The sequence below is a fragment of the Nelumbo nucifera genome, chromosome 5 (genome assembly GCF_055504915.1).
Source record: "Nelumbo nucifera cultivar China Antique chromosome 5, China Antique-T2T, whole genome shotgun sequence".
Taxonomy (NCBI): domain Eukaryota; kingdom Viridiplantae; phylum Streptophyta; class Magnoliopsida; order Proteales; family Nelumbonaceae; genus Nelumbo; species Nelumbo nucifera.
Window position 1 is genome coordinate 3,252,423 of NC_142653.1, and position 21,303 is coordinate 3,273,725.

Here is a 21,303-nt window from a genome sequence, read left to right on the forward strand (position 1 = left end):
ACTCTTTAGGTACCTAACAATTCTCAGAACAGCTTCCCAGTGAGGAACTCGGGGATGTTGCATAAACTGACTCATCACACTCATAGCAAATGATATATCTGGTCGAGTAACGGTCAGGTAGTTCAACTTTCCCACCAACCTTCTGTATCTTCCAGGATCATCAAACTCATCACCTGCATCCACACTTAACTTGGCATTGAGTTCCATAGGAGTCTCTGCTGGTTTAGCACCTAACAACCCTGTTTCTTCAAGTAGATCAAGAACATATTTCCTCTGGCATAGGTTGATCCCCTGTTTTGACCTCGCAACTTCTATTCCTAAGAAATACTTTAGCTTCCCCAGATCTTTCGTATTGAAGTGGTCTTGTAAGAATTTTTTCAGCCTGTCAATTCCAGTTATGACAATATCATCCACATACACGACTAGCAAGATTTTTTCATCTTTCGAGTTATAGCTAAACACGGAATGATCAACCTGACACAGTTTCATCCCAAAGGCCTTCACCACTTCACTGAACCTGCCGAACCATGCACGTGGAGATTGTTTCAGTCCACAGATTGCCTTTTTGAGCCTGCACACCTTACCAGCCTCCCCCGGAGCAACAAACCCTGGTGGTTGCTCCATATACACCTCCTCAACAAGATCACCATGTAGGAAGGCATTTTTGATGTCAAGTTGTAGGAGAGGCCAATCATACATAGTAGCCAATGAGATCAACACCCAAACTGAACCAATTTTAGCCACAAGAGAAAATGTCTCCATATAGTCCACACCATATAACTGAGAATAGCCCTTGGCCACTAACCATGCCTTCAATCGTTCCACACTGCCATCAGGAAGATGCTTCACTGTATAGACCCATTTACACCCAACAGTGTGCATATCAGGAGGAAGGATGGTGAGTTCCCACGTATGATTATGTTGTAGAGCAGAGAGTTCTTCTTCCATGGTTTGCCGTCACCTTGGAGAGGCAAGGGCTTCCTGTACAGTCTTGGGAATGGGAACTGAAGAGAGTAATGATATAAACTTGCAATGGGAAGCAGAAAGGTGAGCAGTGGAAACATAGTCTGAAATGGGATGAGAAGTACAAGTACGTTTACCTTTCCACAAAGCAATAGGGAGATGAAGATCTGAGGGAGAAGGAGCAATAGTAGGATTTGTCGACGGGTGCCGAAGTGGAGGAGAAGCCTAAGCACTTCTGCGAGTATACACTTGAGTAATTGGCGGCCTCTCTGTAGTAACCGGCATATGATGTGCATCTGCCGTAGGAGTGGGAGCTACGGGAAGGGGGTCCAAAACCGGAACAGGAAAAGGAACCACAGAGGGAGAAGAAGAGACCCCGGTATTGGAGAAAAAAGGAACTGATTCAAAGAAGGTGACATCCAGGCACACAAACGATTTATGAAACGTAGGGTTATAACATTTGTACCCTTTCTGAGTCCTTGAGTAGCCAAGAAAAATACACTTTGTAGCCCGAGCATCTAGCTTGTCTACTCCAGGCCCCAAGTGCTGAACAAAACAAACACAACCAAAGACTCTTGGGGTGAGAGGAAAGGGAGACAAAGTGGGGAACAACACGGAGAAAGGGGATTGACTTCCAAGGATTGACATGGGCATCCGATTTATCAAAAAGCAGGATGTAAGAACAGCATCACTCCAAAAGTGCTTTGGGACATACATATTGATCATCATGGGCCGAGCAGTTTCAAGAAGATGTCTATTTTTCCGTTCAGCTACACCGTTTTGTTGTGGGGTGTAGGCACAAGAATTTTGATGAATTATTCCATGGTGTTCTAGGTATTGCTGAAACGATGAGGAGATGTATTCTTTGGCATTATCGGAGCGAAGTATTTTCATATTAACACCAAACTGAGTGCGTATTTCAGCATGAAATTTCTGAAAAATAGAGAACAATTCACTACGGTCTTTCATAAGATCTATCCATGTCATCCTCGAAAAGTCATCAACAAAAATTACAAAATACTTAAACCCATTGTATGACACCACTTTAACTAGACCCCATACATCAGAATGAACTAAAGCAAAAGGACTTGAGACACGACTATCAATTCTTGGACTAAATGAGACTCGATGATGTTTTCCCAACTGACATGACTCACAATCTAATGATGAAAGATGACTCAAGGAAAGAACTAGCAGCTTCAAAGCCTTGAGAAAGGGATGACCAAGTCTGCAGTGCCATTGGAGAGGAGTAAGGGACGACTGAAAAGCCACTGGAGGGCCACCACCATCAAGGTAATACAAACCACCGGCTTCATGCCCTCCACCAATCTCCGTCCCTGTCTTGAGATCCTGAAATACACAAGAAGAAGGATAGAAGGTTACAGAATAATTAAGGGACTTGGTTAATCTACTAACAGACATAAGGTTAAAAGGGAACTTAGGAACATATAAAACAGATGCTAAAGACAATGAGGAGAGATCAACATCACCAACACCACAAATAGGAGATGTAGAACCGTTAGCAAGTGTAACTGTCTGAGATGTGGAGGTGCGAGAAAGGGAAAAAAATACATCAGGAGTCCCAGACATATGGTCCGAGGCCCCAGAATCAATGATCCAGGGTGAGGCTTTGGAAGCTAAACAAGTCATACCTAAATGGGCAAGTGTAGTTGTGTTCTGCTGAGATGTTTGAAGGAACTGCTCATATATTGCCCATGGTACACTCACTATTTCCTGCCCGGAAGCACAAGTGGGTGTGAAGGGGGTTTGTGCAATTTGCTGGCTCTCAGTAATTGTGCTACTACTTTTAGATGTAGCATGGTTAGCCCAAGTGTTAGGTGGACCACGCAAATCATAGCAAAAATTAACTGTGTGCCCCTCTAAGCCACAATGTGTACATTTTCTCTGAGCATTACCCCTTCCTCTTCCACGGCCTCCAGTCCGGCCACTGGCCCGGTTAAACATGTGTCCACCACGGTTTCTTGGAGGACCACTGCTGCCACCACCACGTCTACTTCCACGACTACTCCCTTTAGTCACTACCAAACCAGATCTATCAGAGAAGGAAGAATGTTCCACTGGCTCAATGGATGTCCTCTTAAGACGAGCAAAATCTTCTTCAAGTGAGGGAAGAGCTAATCTGACAGGCTCATACTCAGCCTTCAAACCCACAAGGAACCTAGTCACATCAAGTTGTTCACGTTGCTGCTGTTGGATCTGGACATCTAATGTGAGAGGGTGATACACATTTAGCTCATTTCGGATGTTTCTCAAACTTGCATAATACTCTTCTAAGCTTTGACTTTCTTGCTTCAAATTGAAGTACTCTTGGTATAACTGATATACCCTAGTTGTGTTGTCTTGTCCAGAGTACAACTTTTTAGCATGATCCCAGATCTCTTTGGCTATATCTAGGAACATGATGTTCACACTAATCTTTGGTTCCATGCTGTTCCAAAGCCATGTCATTATCTGTGCATCATCTTGTTCCCAATCACTGAACCTAGGAGAATCAGAGGAAGGTTTCTCTTCCCTCACATGTTTGACTTTCCTCTTGGCCTTCAAGAACACCTCTACAGATTTTGCCCATGGTATATAGTTCTCACCATTCAACTTGATGGATGTCATTTGAACACTTAGATAATCTGAAGAGAGCATGATGCCTGTTTTGTTGTCATTCCCAACTACAGTTGAAGCCATCTCAATTATGTCTCCTCTGAATATACACCACAATCTCACACTTGTCACAAGACTTATCTCACTTACAATACCACCAACCCACTTTCTTCAACTGCACATTACACACTACACTCTAAACCTGAAATCATTCAATCAACACATCAAACATTTGGACTGCACACTGCAGGACCATTTACCACCAACACACCACTACTGAAATTACTCAGTCATTTCATCGAACACTTGTTCTGCAAACTGCAGAGCTGATTACACACAAGGTCTAGGGGTTCACTTTTAAGCATTTTAAAAAAAAATAGATATGCCAGCCACCACAACACAATCAACACCGCACCACTGCTGTCGTGGACATCAGCAGTCTACCACTCTGTATACGACTAGCCCTCTTCGTACACTGAATAGTGGATCTAGTATACCACTTCAACAACCACCACAGCACCGGCCAGAGACATTCTCACCTCCAGGCCCTCAAAATGACAACTCCTTTTCAGCCCTTTATCGAGTCTTCAATCAGATCAGCTGTAGGATGAAGAAACCTACTGTGAAGCTGGCGGCGAACCCAAGAAGAAGACAGCAGCAAGAAAAAAACGAACACCAGACCTTAATGCTCTGATACCATGTGAATAAACCCTAGTTGTTTCTAGGTCAAAGTAGAGAAGAAGAAAGAAGAAAGAAGAAAGAAGAAAGAAAAGAGAAGGAAAAAGAAGAAGGAGAGGAGAAAAGTATTCGGCCAGACTAGAAGAGAGGATGTACAAAAAGTCCCTCTCCTAGCCGACCCACTTGACTTTTATTCATGAAAACTTGAGTTACAAGAAAGACAATTTTGTCCCTCATAGAAGATGGGACGCATAACTTAAGCTCAGATACAATAGACATTTCACTTTCAATAAGATACACCAGAATGACCAAAATACCCCTGACTCGAGCATTCTAACAGTAGTAAACCAATAATAACATGTATGTATTTTGCCTTCCTGGTCAAGGACAGGAAAATTTTGCATTCAGAAAAGGAAATCGAGTTAACTACACCTAAGAAAAGAGAGATAAAAGTAGTGAATGAAAAATTAATAGTAGTTTCATCCACATATATCAGTGGATTCTCTGTTAATCTAATAAAGTCTGTAAAATGAGAACTTCCATTAGCATGATCAATTACTTCATATGTAATGCAAACATACTGCAGCCAAATGATAACAAAATATATTCCAACAAAACAATATAACTTATGACATGGTATAAATCCTGCCTGTTGCTTGACAACGCTAAGCTTATTGCTGGCATAACGAGGCGATAGCACACAAATGACTGATGAATGCTTGAAAAATTTCTTGGTTTCCTCATCATGAGTTTGCATCACACCAGCCTGCACCCAAAATCATGCTGCCTTAAGACTAAGAATATGTAGTCTCACCCATATTTAACAAAAAATATGGTTACAATTATCTTACAAAATTATATCCAGATAATGATGGCAACACATTGCAGAAGAGCACATAAGGGCAACATCCAGATTCCAGAGAACATTATAAGCATTTGCTTTATTAAGCAAATAGAGAGACATCAGCAAGAAACAAGTAAAAGTTTTCAAAATAGATAAATAACATAATATTTGTATACCCAGTGCCAATCATGAGTAAACATAAGTTCAGACACAACAATATTATTGAGATATTAAGATCAACACCAGGGCCAGAGCTCAAAAGTTTCTCCTGAGAGGCCCATAGAACTTATAATAAAAACAAATTAGAAAATCCAATTAGAAAATAGCATCAGCTGTCTCACCCCAGCACACCCTTTTTACATTTGAGCCCAAAACAGTTGCTGTCTATTGGCCCCCTGTCTAGCCAAAGCATCCTCCACACTGTTTGCAGACCTTTGTTCTCACCTTATTTGAAGCCGCATGTCTTTTGATACCATCTGAACTGTCTTAATTTATTTCTTAAGTTCTATATCACTCTCTTTTCCTTCATTAACCAGCTTATTACCTCATTTGGTTCACCTTAAATCATCAACCATTCAACTCCCATTTCCTTGGCTTTCTGCACCCAAATACTTCTGCCAAAATTTGTCTTTGTTGAATCTCCTTCTCCAATTGGACCTGAGTACATCAAAATTATAGTTCCCTTCTCATCCCTTTTTACTCCAATTCCAGAAAGCCCAGGATTGCCCATACTACTTCCATCAAAATGCAGCTTTGACCACCTGCTTTCCAGAGTCATCCAATCCTTTTTTTCCTTTTGGTTTTTTAGATGGCAATCCTCCAATTTATAATAAACCATTCTTTTTTTATCAGTAACTCAGAAAAAGGTTTTATTAAGATTAAGAGAAAGCAGGACAAGATATTGTGGAAGATAAAGTAGACACCAAGTGTCTAAAACCACCAAAATATTACAGCTGAGCTCAAAACATGGTCCCACTCCGAACCCCTTGCTTAGGTAGATCATCTGCCAGGCTGTTGGCAGATCTTCTAACCCAATTAACTTGAATAAATATGTCCCTAGAGAGCCATTTAAACCACCTAAGAACATTCCTTAGATGCCAAGATACTCCTCCCTTCTTTAGCCAGTACACAACTATTTTGGAATTGCCTTCAATAATTAATCTTTCAAGGCCCAATTCTTTGGTTTTCTCAACTCCAAAAATAGCTGCCAAGAATTCTGCAATTGCCACATCACTATTGGACCTGAGAAGAAAGCACGTATATTTCCTTCCTTGTCCCTAATTACTCCTCCAATTCGAAAGGGGTCAGGATTGCCCACACAACTCCCATCAAAGTTCAGTTTCAACAAGCTGCTTGATGGAGGTGACCAGCCCACTGTTGCTATCTGTCTTCTAGAAGAGGAGACAGCTATAGCCCCCCAAGACCTGAAAAAAAATCATCAACCTGAAAGTCAGAAAACAGATCCAAGGTTTTGACCTGATGAGCCATCCTTAGAGTTATGATCTCAATCAAGGCTTCCTCATTCCACTCCTTTTCCCCAAATATAATTGAATTTCTTTCCTCTGGAACTGTCCAAACCACTGCTGCCTTGGTACATCTCCACATTAGCCTGACCCTTCTATTTGTACAACTGCAATTAGAAGGCTAAACAAACCTTCCAAGCTGACAGGAGCCAGGAGGGAGCCAACTACAACCAAAAAGTGAAACAAACCAATCCCAGAAAAAACCAACAAAGGGATAGGAGATTAAGAGATGAAATGCAGTCTCGCCATTTAACTTACATAAGCAGCACCAATTAGGGGATGACACCAGTTTGGCCTCTTCCTTTGGAGCTTATCGCAAGTGTTAACGCAACCGTGATACACAGAAAGCATGGACTCTAGGAGGAATGGGAGAACACCAGATTTCCTTGACAGGGAAAGAAGGAGAATGGGAAGGTAAGGAGGCTACAAGGGAATTAAACAAAGGTTTACAAGTGAAGAACCCGGCATGATTAAGAGTCCACACCCCCATCCCCAAGAACTAAAGACTTCAGCAAGGTAAGCAAAGCAGACACTCTGGGGATTTCAGATTCTCTAAGGTTCCTAGTGAAGCCCAAGTTCTAGTTCAACCCAAGAGGGGAAAGAGGGGGACAAATAAACTCTGATACTGGTCTACCTTTGAGATTGGAAAGAGTGTCAAGGGAGGAAAAATTATCCATCAAAGGGAACACCCCAAGCCAAATATTTTCCCAAAACCTAATTTTCTGACCCGAGACCAAGTCATACCTGATGTGGTCGAGGAAAACAGGAAGAGAAGCGTGGGTGGCTTTCCAATCGGGGTGAGCAAAAAAACCGAAAAACCGGTTAACCGAACCGGTCAGTTCGGTTTCGGTTCGATGTTTCTAAAAAATCGAAGGTACCGGTTCGGTTTCAGTTAACCAATATAGAAAACCGGCCGTTAACTGAACCGACCGGTATACATATATTTCTATATTATATATATATATATATATATATATTTATGTACACTATATTATATATTTTATATTTTTTATATATTATAAATTAATAAATATGCATTATATATAAATATATATTTATAATATATTATTTATGATTTATTATTTAAAATATAATATTTTATATATATATTTATAATTTTTATTATATATTTATAATATTTATTGTAAAAATTAAAAAACTGAAAAACTGACGAACCGAACCGGTCAATCGGTTAACAAACTGGCTTCAGTTCGGTTCCGGTTACCGGTTTTCCAAAAACCAGTAGTACCGGTTCGGTTCCAAAATATGCCCCACGGTTCGATTAACCAAATCGTGAGCACCCCTACTTTCCAAGGAGTAACCATAATAGCTCTATGAAGACAACCAACATCTCAGCCATTATTTGACAGCCCACACACACTTGCCACCACTTTGTGCCAAAGTCTTTCACTTTCTTTCAGAAATCTCCATAGCTATTTACTCAATAGGGCCAAATTTTTTATTCTCACATTTCCAATGCCCATCCCCCCTTCTGCCTTCAACTTCGTCACCTTCTCCCAACTAAGCAAATGATCTTTCTTCCCTTCCCCAGGTTCCCACAAAAGTCTCTCATAATCTTTTCAATTTTTTTCACCACAACTTGGGGCATCCTAAAAACTAACATATGATAGATGGGAAGGTTAGCTAAGGGTAGATTTTATTAAGATTATTCTCCCACCCAGAGAAATATAATTTCATTTCCACCTAGATAGTCGCTTTTCTCAAATTTTTTTTTTTTGATAAATGAGTAAAATTTTATTAAACCAACAAATAAGAGTTACAAGCAACCCAGAAAAAGGCACGAGAGGCGACCTTTCCCTTAAGATTGGTCACAGAATTATAAGTTCAAATAAAAATTACAAGGTAGCCCAAAATAAAGAAGCCTGAGAAACCCCCTGTTTTGCAAGTGAGTCAGCCATCGCTTCTCAAACCTTTTCACCACTAGGTTCAAAAAACCGGGCAATTTGGGGTTGTCACCAAGAGGTAATCCAAAGTATAGGCAAATTGTGGATCAGATTTTAATTGCTAATGAGTGTGTTGAGGCCCAAAAGAGATTAAGAAAGAAGGGAATTGTGGTTATGTTGGACTTGGAGAAAACCTATGATCTAGTTGGCTAGGAGTTTTTAATTAGCATCATGAAGAATTGTGGCTTTGGGGAGTAGTGGTGTAAATGGGTTATAGGAAGTTTGCAATCAAGTCATTACTCAAAACTTGTCAATGGTTTGGGCTGTTCAGTGGTTGATTTTTTTGAAGGTACTCAAGGTCTTAGACAAGGCAACCCTGACCCATTATCGCCTTTCCTTTTTACCTTGGTAGTTGATGTTCTGAGCTAATTGATCTCTAGAGCCAATAGCTTACAGCTAATTAAAGGTTGGTCAGTTGGGAGGAATTCTAGTCACTCATTTGCAATTTTCTAATGCTATCCTAGTTTTCTATGATGTGGACTGTAGAGATTGGGTGGAAATTTTGAAGTTGGTAGTGAACCTTTTTGAGAGATCTCCAAATTTGAAGATTAATTTATAATTTTTTTAACTTATAATAAACCATTCAAGCATTTTAAAATTGTAAATGCAATATGGTAATTGTTAGACAGTGTATGCCCTTAGCTCCAATCAGCATGATGTACATTATGACATTTATTTTAATGAATAAAGTACATATTTGGTTCATATTATTATGGTGTGTTTCAGTGTAATACCCGTGTTAGTTTAGAATCTTCACAACCGTTGGATGGACCTGGGGAGATTTATCCTGCAAAGGCTGACACTGATGCACCACCAAGTTGGTTGGGGTAGTTTGTCTCAGCTGCCAGGGTGAGACCTGAGGTACATGCAGTATGGGTTTTCTTGAAACCCTGAACCGGACCAAAATTCCAGTATTGCCCTGGACCTTGGAGATAGATGGGCAAAACTAGAATGTTACACCTGACCCCTAAACTCGATTATGATACTGCACTAGGTGTCGGATTGGGCTATCTTTGATATGCCAATCAGTGAAATCCTTAGAGGGGGTCAAAACCTGGGTATGTTGGGACAGTCCGAGAATTCATCTGATTGGGTGATCATGGTGACAGGATCAGCCCCTTTGTCAGACAAAGTGAATGATCGGGGATGCACTCTCTCTGATGGAAACCTAAACTGCCGGTAGTTGATTTCAACTGTTGAAATTTGTTTTGCAAAATATATTTATATAGAAATACACACACACACACACACACACACACACACACACACATATATATATATATTATGGTTTCAAAATGTTTGCAAAATGTTTTAATTCCCGGGATCCATGTGAGTAGAGAGTGCAGCACTGCACCTTGCAGCCGAGGGAGAGGTCCTCTCTTGTCGGGCAGTGTTTGATCATTATGGGCTGAGAGGTTAAGTGTAAGACCATTGAGGGTTATACCTGATGGGCTAATCTTGCATCTGCCCACAGTCCTTGGGACTTCATAAGATGGCTGGACCCAAGGACGATTTAGTGTAAATGTTGGGCCCATTAAGAGCCCATAGTGATGGACTCAGGGGTTCACTGTATTCAGTAGTGAATTCGGCCAGGCCTTGTAATAGAGGCTAGGCTGAACCCATGTGGCTAATGTGTAGATCAATGATAGGGTCCCACGCCATACAAAGAGAGCCAAGCTAGCCAGCATTAAAGTGGAAGTGAGCCTGAAAGCTTAATGGGCCTAAAATCCCATTTCGAACTGGGTTAATTAGATTAATTAAATAGAGGCAGATCTGGGATTTAGATCAGCAGATAAGATAAGGGATTATCCTTATCCACTTAAAGAGTCCATATCCAAATAAAGATTTGGATCAAAGGAACTCCTAATTTGATTAGGAAGGCTGATCTTTATCTGCAGATAAAATAAGGGATTATCCTTATCACTAAAGACTCCAGATCCAAATAAAGATTTGGATCAGGAAAATCCTAATGAGATTAGGAAGTTGTTTCTTTAAGGCTATAAATAAGAGAGCAGGGTAAACTTTGAAGACACACTCACTCAATACAAAGAGAAGACAACTCAGTTAGACTGATCTTGCCTTCAGCTCTTTTTCTCCCTGCTCTTGTCGCCCTACCCTGTTCGATTCCAATTCTTGGATTTGATCAAGATTCGATCTTGATATTGTTTTTTGCCAGAAGAAACAATTTAGAAGTTGTGTTCACTGTCCCATTCGATTATTGCTGAAGAATCACAAGTTCTTGGTGAAGAACTACTTGTTGATCCTACCTCATCCTAAGCTGTGTCATCTTCAGTGGAGGGAGGATTTGGTACACTCTTTGGGCGTGAACACCTACGTTGGGAGGAGCATTCTTACGTGGATTCCGTATCAGGTATATCCCTCCCTAATTTTGGTTTTAGATTTGGTCCGGTTTGGTTACAAGAACGAACCTTGAAAATGCAGTTTTCTAAATCGGGAATAGGATTCTCGGATGAGAGTAAAGAAATTTTTGAAATTTCACCCAACCTTCCTGCAGGGTTCGGCCATCCATATGATGGATCTCCCATCCCTTCAGCAATACTATAGAAGTGCCCATGTAGTACCAAGTATGTATAAATTGTTATATTATACATAACCAAATTATGGAGTAAGAATTAGTATGGAAGTGTAGGATCACCAAACTTGTGAAGCTCTAGAGGTTAGAAGTATCGAAGGAGTATGCGTTTATGTATACACATTATGTTGGGGATACACTCACTCACAAGACTTGTCCCCTGCATTCTTGCCCAGGCTTTTAAATAGGCCAATACAACTACCATGGTGCCTTGTAGGACAACGTACCCAAATGCCCAGCAATGGGCCTATACCGTTTGTCCAAGTTGTCCTGTTGGAGCCACATGGCCCAAACCCAAGGCCATGGCTTTGCATGCGCACCAAGTGTCAAGGATAGCCTCCAGCATTCCACCAAGCTTGCATGTGCTGCATCGCATGCAACTGTTCCCATGCCTTATCTGAGTGCCAACACAAACAACTGCTCATAACAACCCATGGCCAATAATGATTGCCTATGCATGCACACACCTTGTACACATCAGACATCTGCATGTCCACTTGCCTAGCTCAGCCAATTTGTCTCAGCTCGATCAACTCCACCCCAACTCACTAACGTTCAACTAGCTCCTAGTTAGCTCAGTTCAACTAACACACCCTTCCAGCTCAAGTAGCTGCCTATTGTCATCTATAGCTACTTGCACTATTGCCTCCACCTAAATCCTTTGGCCATGCCAACAGCCACCATTGGTCATGTTCGCATGACACCATGTACCAGGCTAGACACCCACGCTACACCCAATCCAATACTGCCTTGTGCCTGTGTAGGCCGCCTGCGTGTCCCTATGCAATACATAAGCACTCCATGCTTCTGCTTCAACTTAATTTGCCAACCAACCTCCTACTTTGGACATCCTTCCACCCTACAAATATAAAAGCTTTGGCCACCATCATATCTTGGACTTCTATCGATCACAACTTCAGGGAATTCCCCCATTAAATACTTTTTAACTTTGGTATTTTGTTCAAGCAAAGAAATACATTCAAATCTCACAACTTGATGTCCAAACTACTTTGTTTCTTAAATAACAAGATTATCCAAGCTAATGCCATTTTGGAGTGGAATCCATTCACATTTTCAGATTATAGTTATAAAATACATAAGTTGCACTCCTAAATTTAACAATGTGTGGATTCATTCATGTTCCAGTTCTAAATCCTAATAACTACAAATTAGAGTGGACATGTCCCCTTAGGGGATGGTTTTGGTTATCAAGGTATACACTAAAAAATAAAATCTATAAATTGGACAGGCCATAGGCCTATACCCATAGGGTTTTCCCTTGCTATTTATATGCCCAAACTTCAATGGGTTCTCTTCTTGTAGCGTGACTACCTAAAGCCAAACATAGAAGCCTGCTAGAACAAATCAAATATAGAAGGATCTAAAATAGAATATTCTAAGATGCCTAGAAGAAAAGGTGATGAAATTGATTACAAAGCAGCCCAAAAGAGCTCCCCCCCCTATTTGGCCCTTGTTTAGTTAAACTGTCAGCCATCCTATTTGCTGATCTTCTACTCCACTTGAAGGTAAAACAATCTCCCTTGATAAATAATTTATCTCCTTCATGACCTGCCTGTGGGTCCACACCCCCAACTTCCTTGTTTGCATCCACCCTATCACTAGCTTAGAATTAGAGCTGTTCATGGGCTAGGTAGCCTGATGGGCTGACCCGGCTTGGCCTATTATTTATCGAGTTTGGACAAATCTTTAGGCTCGCTGGCTCGGGCTCGGGCAGTCGGGCTTTAAACACCAGGCCTGATTATTGTTGGGGCCAGGCTCGGGCTTTCTCAAATAAACCCAGCCTGATAATATTACATATAATAAAAACATACAATAATAATATAATATAGATAATATATATTAGTTTACTAAATTATTACCAAATACCAATTTACAATTCAGGAAATAGGAATTAGTTTATTAGCTTATTTAATTACACCATAAATAGGACTTTTTATGTCCAGACCAGGCTTCGGGCTTGGGCTCAGGCTTCGAACTTTATATAAGGGCCAGGCTTGGCCCATTAACATTCTACTTAGAATCATTTTCCACTTCAATCTACTGAAAGCCCAACTCTGTCCAATTTCAGTCCATGGAGGAGGGTCAAATTTTCTACTCTCAAGGAGTCTCCTGCCCCTTTTGGACCTAAGCATATAGCCAAAACCATTCCTTCTTCATCTCTAAAGACTCCCCCAATACCAAAAGGTCCTGGCTTGCCAGAAGATCTTGCATCAAAGTTAAGCTTAATTCCTTGAATTGCTGAAGGGACCCAACTTTCCTGAACCACAGACTTGATAGAAGAAGAGTTAGCTACTGCATTCCATCCCCTGATTATATCTTGCACTAAAAATCCCTCAAACAATTTGCTTGTTTTTACCAAACGTTCTACTTTGAAGGTGATGCTTTCTATTAGATCTTCCTTGGATTTTGTAGAACCTTGAAAAATGTGATTGTTCCTTTCTTCTCACTTCCCAAACCACCTACAAGGTTGCTGCTCTAGTGGCTCTCTACAAAAACCTTCCTCTCTATTTTGGTTGCCTAAAAAAAGTTAGCATCAAATAGAGCTGCCACAGAAAGAGGAGTGACCATCTGCAACCAAAGAAAGAGGAAAACCAATCCTAAATACTACATACAAATAAACATGAGATTAGTGAGTGTGATACTGTCTCACCACAGTTATTGCAAAGGATACAGACATGAAAAGAAAGGCACCAAGCTGCCCTTCTTTTCTGAAGCACATCACAAGCGTCAATCCTATTAAGAGCTGCTTCCCAGCAAACAGCCCTGATGTTAGGAGCCACTGGATAACACCACACTTCTTTAGCTGGAAAGGACAAAGCCTGACTAGGGGAGCTAAGGAGGGCAATGAAAAAAGAAGCACAAGAAAAAAAGCCAAAAGGGGAGGCCATCTAGATCCTGTTATCCGAACAAGATTGGTCTAAAAAACATTACTTAGAAGAGAAAGAAGCTCATAAATGGCCCCTATTTCAACTTCCCTAAGCCCTCTCCTTAGACCCAAGTCCCACAACACCCTATCACGACAAATGAAAGAAATAGATTTTAACTTATGTAAAGACAGATAGAAAAGAGAAGGAAAATGATCTCCTTAAGGGGGGAATCCCCAAACCAAGTATCTTCCTAGCAGAGAACTTTATTAGCAGAATAAGCACCATACCTTATAAATGAAATGAAGGAGGGTAAAGTGCCAAGAATAGCTTTCCAAGGAGAAGAGTGCAACGCCCTGGGGGGAATCCCCAAGCCAAGTATCTTCCTAGAAGAGAACTTTATTACTAGAATAAGCATCATACCTTAGAAATGAAATTGAGGGTAAAGTGCCAAGAATAGATTTCCAAGGAGAAGAACGCAACGCCCTAGGGTTGAATCCAAAGTCCCAGCCATTTGCCATCAAGCCATGAATGCTGACTATCACCTTATGCCAAAGCCTATCATGTTCAAGGGGCAACTTCCATGGACATTTCCCCAAAAGTTCTAAATTTCATTTCTTTTTTTCTACAACTTAGGAAGTAAGATTAAAGTAACCTGCCTCTCTTTAAATAGTTGCATTCTCTTTCTTTCTTTTTTTATACAACTTGAAGCTTACGCATTAAGAGGCCCACTTTCTCTCTTTCAGTGGCAACACATAAGGAGCCCACTTTTACCTTCTCTCATTCCGTACTGTTCTTCCATTTCTGTGGAAATTACTTCAAAGTGCTGCATAAACTCCTTCCTGAGAAAGTGTTCCATACCGTTTTTCATACAAGGCTTCCATGCTATCCATATATCCCAAATTTTAGTGGGCTCCCCTCTTGCAGGCTGCTATCCACAGCCTAGAATTGAAGCCCATTACAACAAACCCCATATAGAAGGATTCAAAAGATACTCTAGGAGATGCCTAGAAGATATTTTTTCTTTATTTTATTTTATTAGGTTATTTGACTAGAAATTAGGGTGAAGGTTTGTTGTCTCTCAACAAATATTTTTGTTCTTCTTTTTTGCAGCTCTTGGAGTTTGTGAATTGAGGAGTCGTCTTTCTCTCTATTCCATTAATTCTCCCTTCTCCTTTAGGAGAGGTTTGGGACCGCTGCTGATTCCTCCAATGAGAGTTCTCAAAAATCAGATTTTTGAGAACACTGATTTCTCAGAAATCAGAGAAATTGCCTGTTTGGTACCATTGCTGCCAAGTCAGCCGATTTCTCAGAAATCAGTTATGAGTTTGTTTGGTAGTGCTTATCAGCAGTGATTTTTGTGTTTATGAGAACTACCTCCCCTACCCATGTCAGATGCCACATCATACAACAATAATCAGAATCAGCATGAAAATAGGAATCATCGAATTTGCTTCTCTTTTCAGCCTGATTTTAATAATTTTTTCTGACTGATTTGCTGATTTCTCAGAAATTGGCCAACCGACCACCAAAATAATCAGAGATTTTTTAATCGCTGGTGTGGCTCTGACATGGTGCCGATTTCTGATAATAATGCGAGCTCTATGTTTTTAAGCACCCCCTGCCCCAAAGAAAGAGATAGGGAAGACGAGAAGAGAATGTAATGAATGATAAAGTCTGATTCTTTTGGAGAGAGAGAAGTTTGAGTTTATAATGAAGGTTGAGTTGTTTAAATATTTCTTTTGGTAACCAAGTGGTGGAGCTTTCCTTAGAAACTTGTAGAAAGAAAGAAAATGTATGACCAATACCAGATACAAAGAATCAGTGATCCAAAGATATTATATAAAATATATGGCTGCTAATCAATTTAGCAGCATCTTCTTAATTCACTGTGGAATAATGAAACAAGATCCCATAGCCAACCCCATATGCTTTGCATTATCGCATAAGGCTTTGTTGACCTGGGTCGAGTTCCTTTAACCACATAAAGAAACAATATGAGAACTAATTGGCAAGACAATCCAATAGTGTAAAAGAACATATTCTTTCAAACATAATGGTACCGACTAGCTAATTGGTGAAGTTTTTTTTCTTATTTTCTTTTTTTTTTTTGGGGGGGGGGGGGGGGGGCAGACCTGTGCTTTGAATCAGTTTAACAAATTTGATGTAACAGGATTATAACAAATATGTCTTCTTAGTTTATTCTTTGAATGGGGGAAAAACAAAGTGATGAAGTACATTATGTGTCTGTGTAATTTGTTCAATTCAGGCAGACATCATACATTATGTTTTACCATTATCAAAAGGAAAGGGTCAAAAACAGGATTTGAAGAAACTCTGCAAGAAAAAATTATGACGATGGTTGTCGGTAAAACTTCTCACCGTATTGATGAAGAGATTGCTATGGGAGGTCTTATCATCCCAAACCAACAACAACACCCGTACTCCTTCTTGCGACTTGTACCTGAGCAGCTCACCCAGTGTCAGATCTCCACTTCTCGGCAACGGCTGGGTTGGCTCTCTGAGTAGCTTCACCTTATGGTAGACAGACCAACCGACAATATAAATCAAGTGATGAGCTTCCACTATGGCATGACAAATATCTTCCCAGCACTTGCCTTGACGGAAAATATTTCCGTTCTCCAATTCAATCTCCGGAAGCTTCCCGTCGGGAACATGTGCGTCCTGATAAAGAGTCACTGACCCTCCTTTCTTCAGAGGAAAGTAAGTGTGTCGAACACCCAAATGATCTGGATCTGCTGCAATGCCATGTCGATACAAGGGATTAGTCTCGACGGGAGTAAATTGCATTTGCAGGTAAAGAACTGAACCAGGTTTGGGCGGTTTTCCGTTAGGTCCAATCACCGAAAACGGTTCATTAATGAACTCTCCAGATATGATTCTCTGAGCAGAAACCAGAACAACACCGATGAGCTGAGCACCGAATATGTCATTATCCTTAACATGGAATTCGACATTGGCGGTCGGATGAGCAAGGGAAATGTTGAACTCTTCGTTCCAGCAAGGGTCTTGGGAATTAGGGATAACTCGCGTGCGGGCGACCGTAGCTCCAGCAAGAGAAACAGTAACGTAAGGATCGCTGGTGATGATTTTTCGGTGATGTCGTCGCTGTTTGGAGTCCTCTGAGGCGGACGGATGTCGACAGGTGTCGCAGGCGGTAAAGCAACGGCGGAGACGCTCAGAGATTAAATCCATGTTAGGTAAGTTTTCAGCATTGACGATTTTCAACTTCAGATCTCCGTGAAGGTAGATGATTTGGTTTGAAGCCATGGAAGCCGAATCTTCAACGTTTCCGTCAGAATTAGAAGCCATAACAGTTGTCAGTTGCGGTAGAGTTGAGATATAGTATATGGCGTCACAGAGAATCAAAAGAATCGAACAGGAAGAAGAAAAGCATATAAGGTTTGCTTGAGTTCAACTGCTTCGAATTCGTGTTCATGCGGCAATCTCTGAAACTGTAACTAGCCGGAGATTTTCCAATATTTTTCCTTTTTTTTGCGATTTTTATATATTATATATAAATATATAATAAAATATGTCTGTAATATTATAATAATAAAGAAAAAAATGTCTGTATTCCCCTTCATCAATCGTTATCTAGAATTAATTATTAAACACTAGAAGACTTCGACGCAAAAACGACGTGGGATCGTGAGCACTGAGCAGGCGAAACCGGAAGATCTCGTCGCGTTCAACTCTAACAGCATTAGTTTGAGGGAGTACTGACGACTGCTGAGTACATCCCTCTCCGTTGCTGTTGCAGTTATACTGTTCGCCGTATTCATCCTTCTTCTCCACTGAACAGATTTTAAGATCATCAGCGGATAATATCACTTGCTAGTTGCTAAGCATTAACCATTTAATGGGCTTAATGACCATTGACCAGCACCGAGAGGAAGGCAAGTATCCGCTTTATCAATCCGATTCAATTTGGGGCTGGGTTGGGCTGGGCTGGGTTGAGCTGGGCTTGGGGCATCATCAGATATCAATCCGATTCAATTCAATGGGCTATGGATGGTGATGATCATGTAGCAAGCTCATCGTCCAAAAACGATTTTTCACTTAAAACGCAATAAAAGCCAAAAGCAGCATTTTGTGTAAGTCAAGTGGACTCAAATCTATCATTTTCTCTTACACCAATTCAATGGGCTATTGATTCTTTTACAAGAACGTGGTTTTTTTCTGAATTAAACAATAACCACACTAGTGTTTCAAATAACAGGCATAGTTGTTTATAGTGGTGCAAGTCGGGGCCGGGTTAAGTCGGGTTGAGGTCAATTCTAATTTAACCCGAGTTGTTGGATGGCTGGGTTCAGGTTGGTACGATTTCCCTATTCTCAACTGTTAAATGTTATTTCTTTTTTACAATCGTTCAATTTAATTTTAACATTATTATATAAAAAACAGACATAATTATCATGGTCTAGAAATTTTTCACTATACTTATAATTAATCATACATATAAATGGATAGATAAATACATATATAATTATATATTTATATAGATAGATACATTTATAAATACATCATGCATAGTTGCATTTATATATATATATATATATATATATATATATATATATATATATATAACACTTGAACATGTTTATATAATAATTATACATAAAAGCTAAATTAAGTTCGGGTTGGGTTGAACTGACTAAAGCATCAACCCCAACCCAACTTTTTCGGATTGGATTGGGGCTAACCAAACCCAGAATGCAGTCCTATTTATTTCACCTTTTTAAAGTCTAAACTACAAGGTTTAAAAATGGCTCTGTATGCAGCATGCACATAAAGTATCTTAATTCCAATTAAGTGGCACTTATTAATTATACTTTTTTATGAAAGGAAAATTCATTAAATTAGAAAAAATAAATTACGGGGTATTAGACAACATAGTTGATTTTTTATGTAGCATTATTTTTTGTTTTTAAAACAAAATTAATCATATTTTTTATTTTTACCTTAAAAAAATCGTGTTTTGATTTTTGAACATTCCCTACAATTGCAGAAAACAACCAAACAAAGACATTATACCAAGAAAAGTAGAACACACTAAAACACCTAGCGGCTGTTTGGCATCGTTGCTATTTCCTGGAGCAATGACGCCACATCAGCATCATGTAGGAAAAAATGGTGTTTCAGGAAATAGCCATCTGTTTGGAATCGTTTTTCCATAGAAAACGATACTTCAAGTCACGTCTTGGAAATCGGGAAAGCATGGCTTGAAGCAATGCCAAATTTGGTGTTTCCTGGAGCTTCAGCTCATTGTTGCCAACAGAGCAGTGATATGGCACACTAGCACTGGATAATGGATAGAATTGTAGAAAACATTTCGTAGAGCATTGGTACCAAACAGAAAAAGTTGTTATTGCTCCAGGAAGCGTCCTACTTGACAGCAACAATTCCAAACAAAAAGGGCATTGTTTTCTGAGAAAATGGTGCTTCCAACCCACACATTAGCATAAAAACGATGCTGCAACTGCAGCATCGATGCCAAACATATACCTAATCTATATAAATAGATAAATCAAGCAACCTATCTAATCTATATAATTATAATTAACTTCCCCGTACTTAGTACGGAGGAGACAAACGCAACGTACACGGATCGCATGGGTTAAGGGTCACCAGGATCTGCTCCTCACAAATGGGCGCCTCACGGGCACATCCACCATACATTGGGAACATCTCCCGTGAATAATAACCAATAAGTACCGGAGATGTTCCCAATGCATGAATGTGCGTGTGAGGCGCCTGTGAGGCGCCAGGCGTAAGGAGCAGATCCGGTCTCCACGGCAACACGAAGCCACCGACCACCATAAACATGTGACGCAGGGTTTTCTTTTATTATTTTATTAAGTTTTACTACTTTATTAATCCGTCAAGGGAGTTGGGATCTCACCAATAAAAACCGTTCCAACACTTCCAGCATGATCCAATACATCGAAACTTTCGAGAATGAGATCTCTTATACCTGAGATGTGCAGTCTGCAGTGTCAGATCACGTTGAAAGCGTTTTTTAAGCTATACACGTGTGCAAAGTATTAAAAATACATGATATATTGTATTTGAACCGGTTTATATGATTGCTATAAAAAAAATTCTATTTCTGTTTGATTCACAGGATTAGGGGTTTACAATTGAAATTAAAATGGTTCAATCCTATTTCAACTGTTTGGTTGAACAGAATTGAATCCCATTTTCATTTATGGTGGAACGGTATTTCCTCACTTAACCCCTCTCTTGGGAATGAGAATTCATTTCAGTTGATGCTAATTTTAATTCTTGTTTGAACCAAATAGGTGGGGATGAATAAATCATTTTGGTTCTAACTTGGACTAAAACTAATTAGATTTTTAAGGTTTTTTTATTTTTAGCTGAAATTAGAGTCAAAATTAAAATCATTCAAAATTGAAACCAGAATCGGAATGATCTATTCCTTCATTCTTTTTTGTTTAGAGTAAAATCAGAATTGGAATTGGATTCTCAATTCTAATGGAGGAGAGAGAATAGCTAGGGGTGGAAAAGAATCGAGCTTTGCTCATGAAAATCTCAATTAGTCTTGGTTTAAACCAAGCTTCAAATCAAGTTCGAGCTTGATATATAGGTTCATTTGCTAATTAAGCCAAGTCCGAGCCCAATGAAATTCAGCTCCTGAGGCTCACGAGCTTAATCAAGCTTAATATATATAATAAACAATTTTTATTACATACATACATACATACATGCATGCATGCATATGTATGTACATGTATATAATATTTTTATTTTTTATGTATAATAATAAATAATTTTTTGTATATAAAATTAAAAAATATTTTTGTATATATGATTTTTATTTTTTATAGGAAGTTTGGCTCGCAATCGAGTTCGAGACGAGTTGAGCTCGAACTTGCAAACTTTTGGGTTAAGCCGAATTTGAACTCAAGTCACTAATTAAAATCGAACTCCAACCTAACATTGTTTTGAGAAACCAAACTTGAATAACCAAGTATTCAGCTCGGTTCCACCCCACAGAATGGCTATTTCCTCAAACGTGAAATGCCATTTTACTAAGAATGATTCCCACAATTAAATGGATAGAATAAGAATGGTTCTCATTCAATTTTAGATCCCTATTCCCTCAAACCAAACGACCCCTAATTTCTATTACCCTACACCAAGGCAAAGTTGTTGCTGCATCGTTTTATTTGTAGGGTCGTACTATTACGTG

At 39.7% G+C, this 21,303-nt stretch overlaps 1 protein-coding gene across 2 annotated transcripts in view; it reads right to left on the bottom strand.

Annotated features, from left to right (window-relative positions):
* The window catches only part of LOC104603678 (phospholipase D delta-like), an 87,948-nt gene extending 69,971 nt beyond the window's left edge, over window positions 1–17,977 (bottom strand). The window contains exons 1-2 of one of the 2 annotated variants that reach the window (XM_010267760.2): window positions 16,449–17,977; window positions 4,907–5,023 (exon numbers count right to left, since the gene is read on the bottom strand). In XM_010267760.2, the coding sequence (XP_010266062.1) occupies window positions 4,907–5,023; window positions 16,449–17,399 (1,068 nt within the window). In that variant the 5' untranslated portion in view covers window positions 17,400–17,977. The remainder of the gene's footprint in view (window positions 1–4,906; window positions 5,024–16,448) is intronic. The other variant, XM_088887312.1, reaches the window with a different exon arrangement.
* Window positions 17,978–21,303: the final 3,326 nt, after the last annotated feature.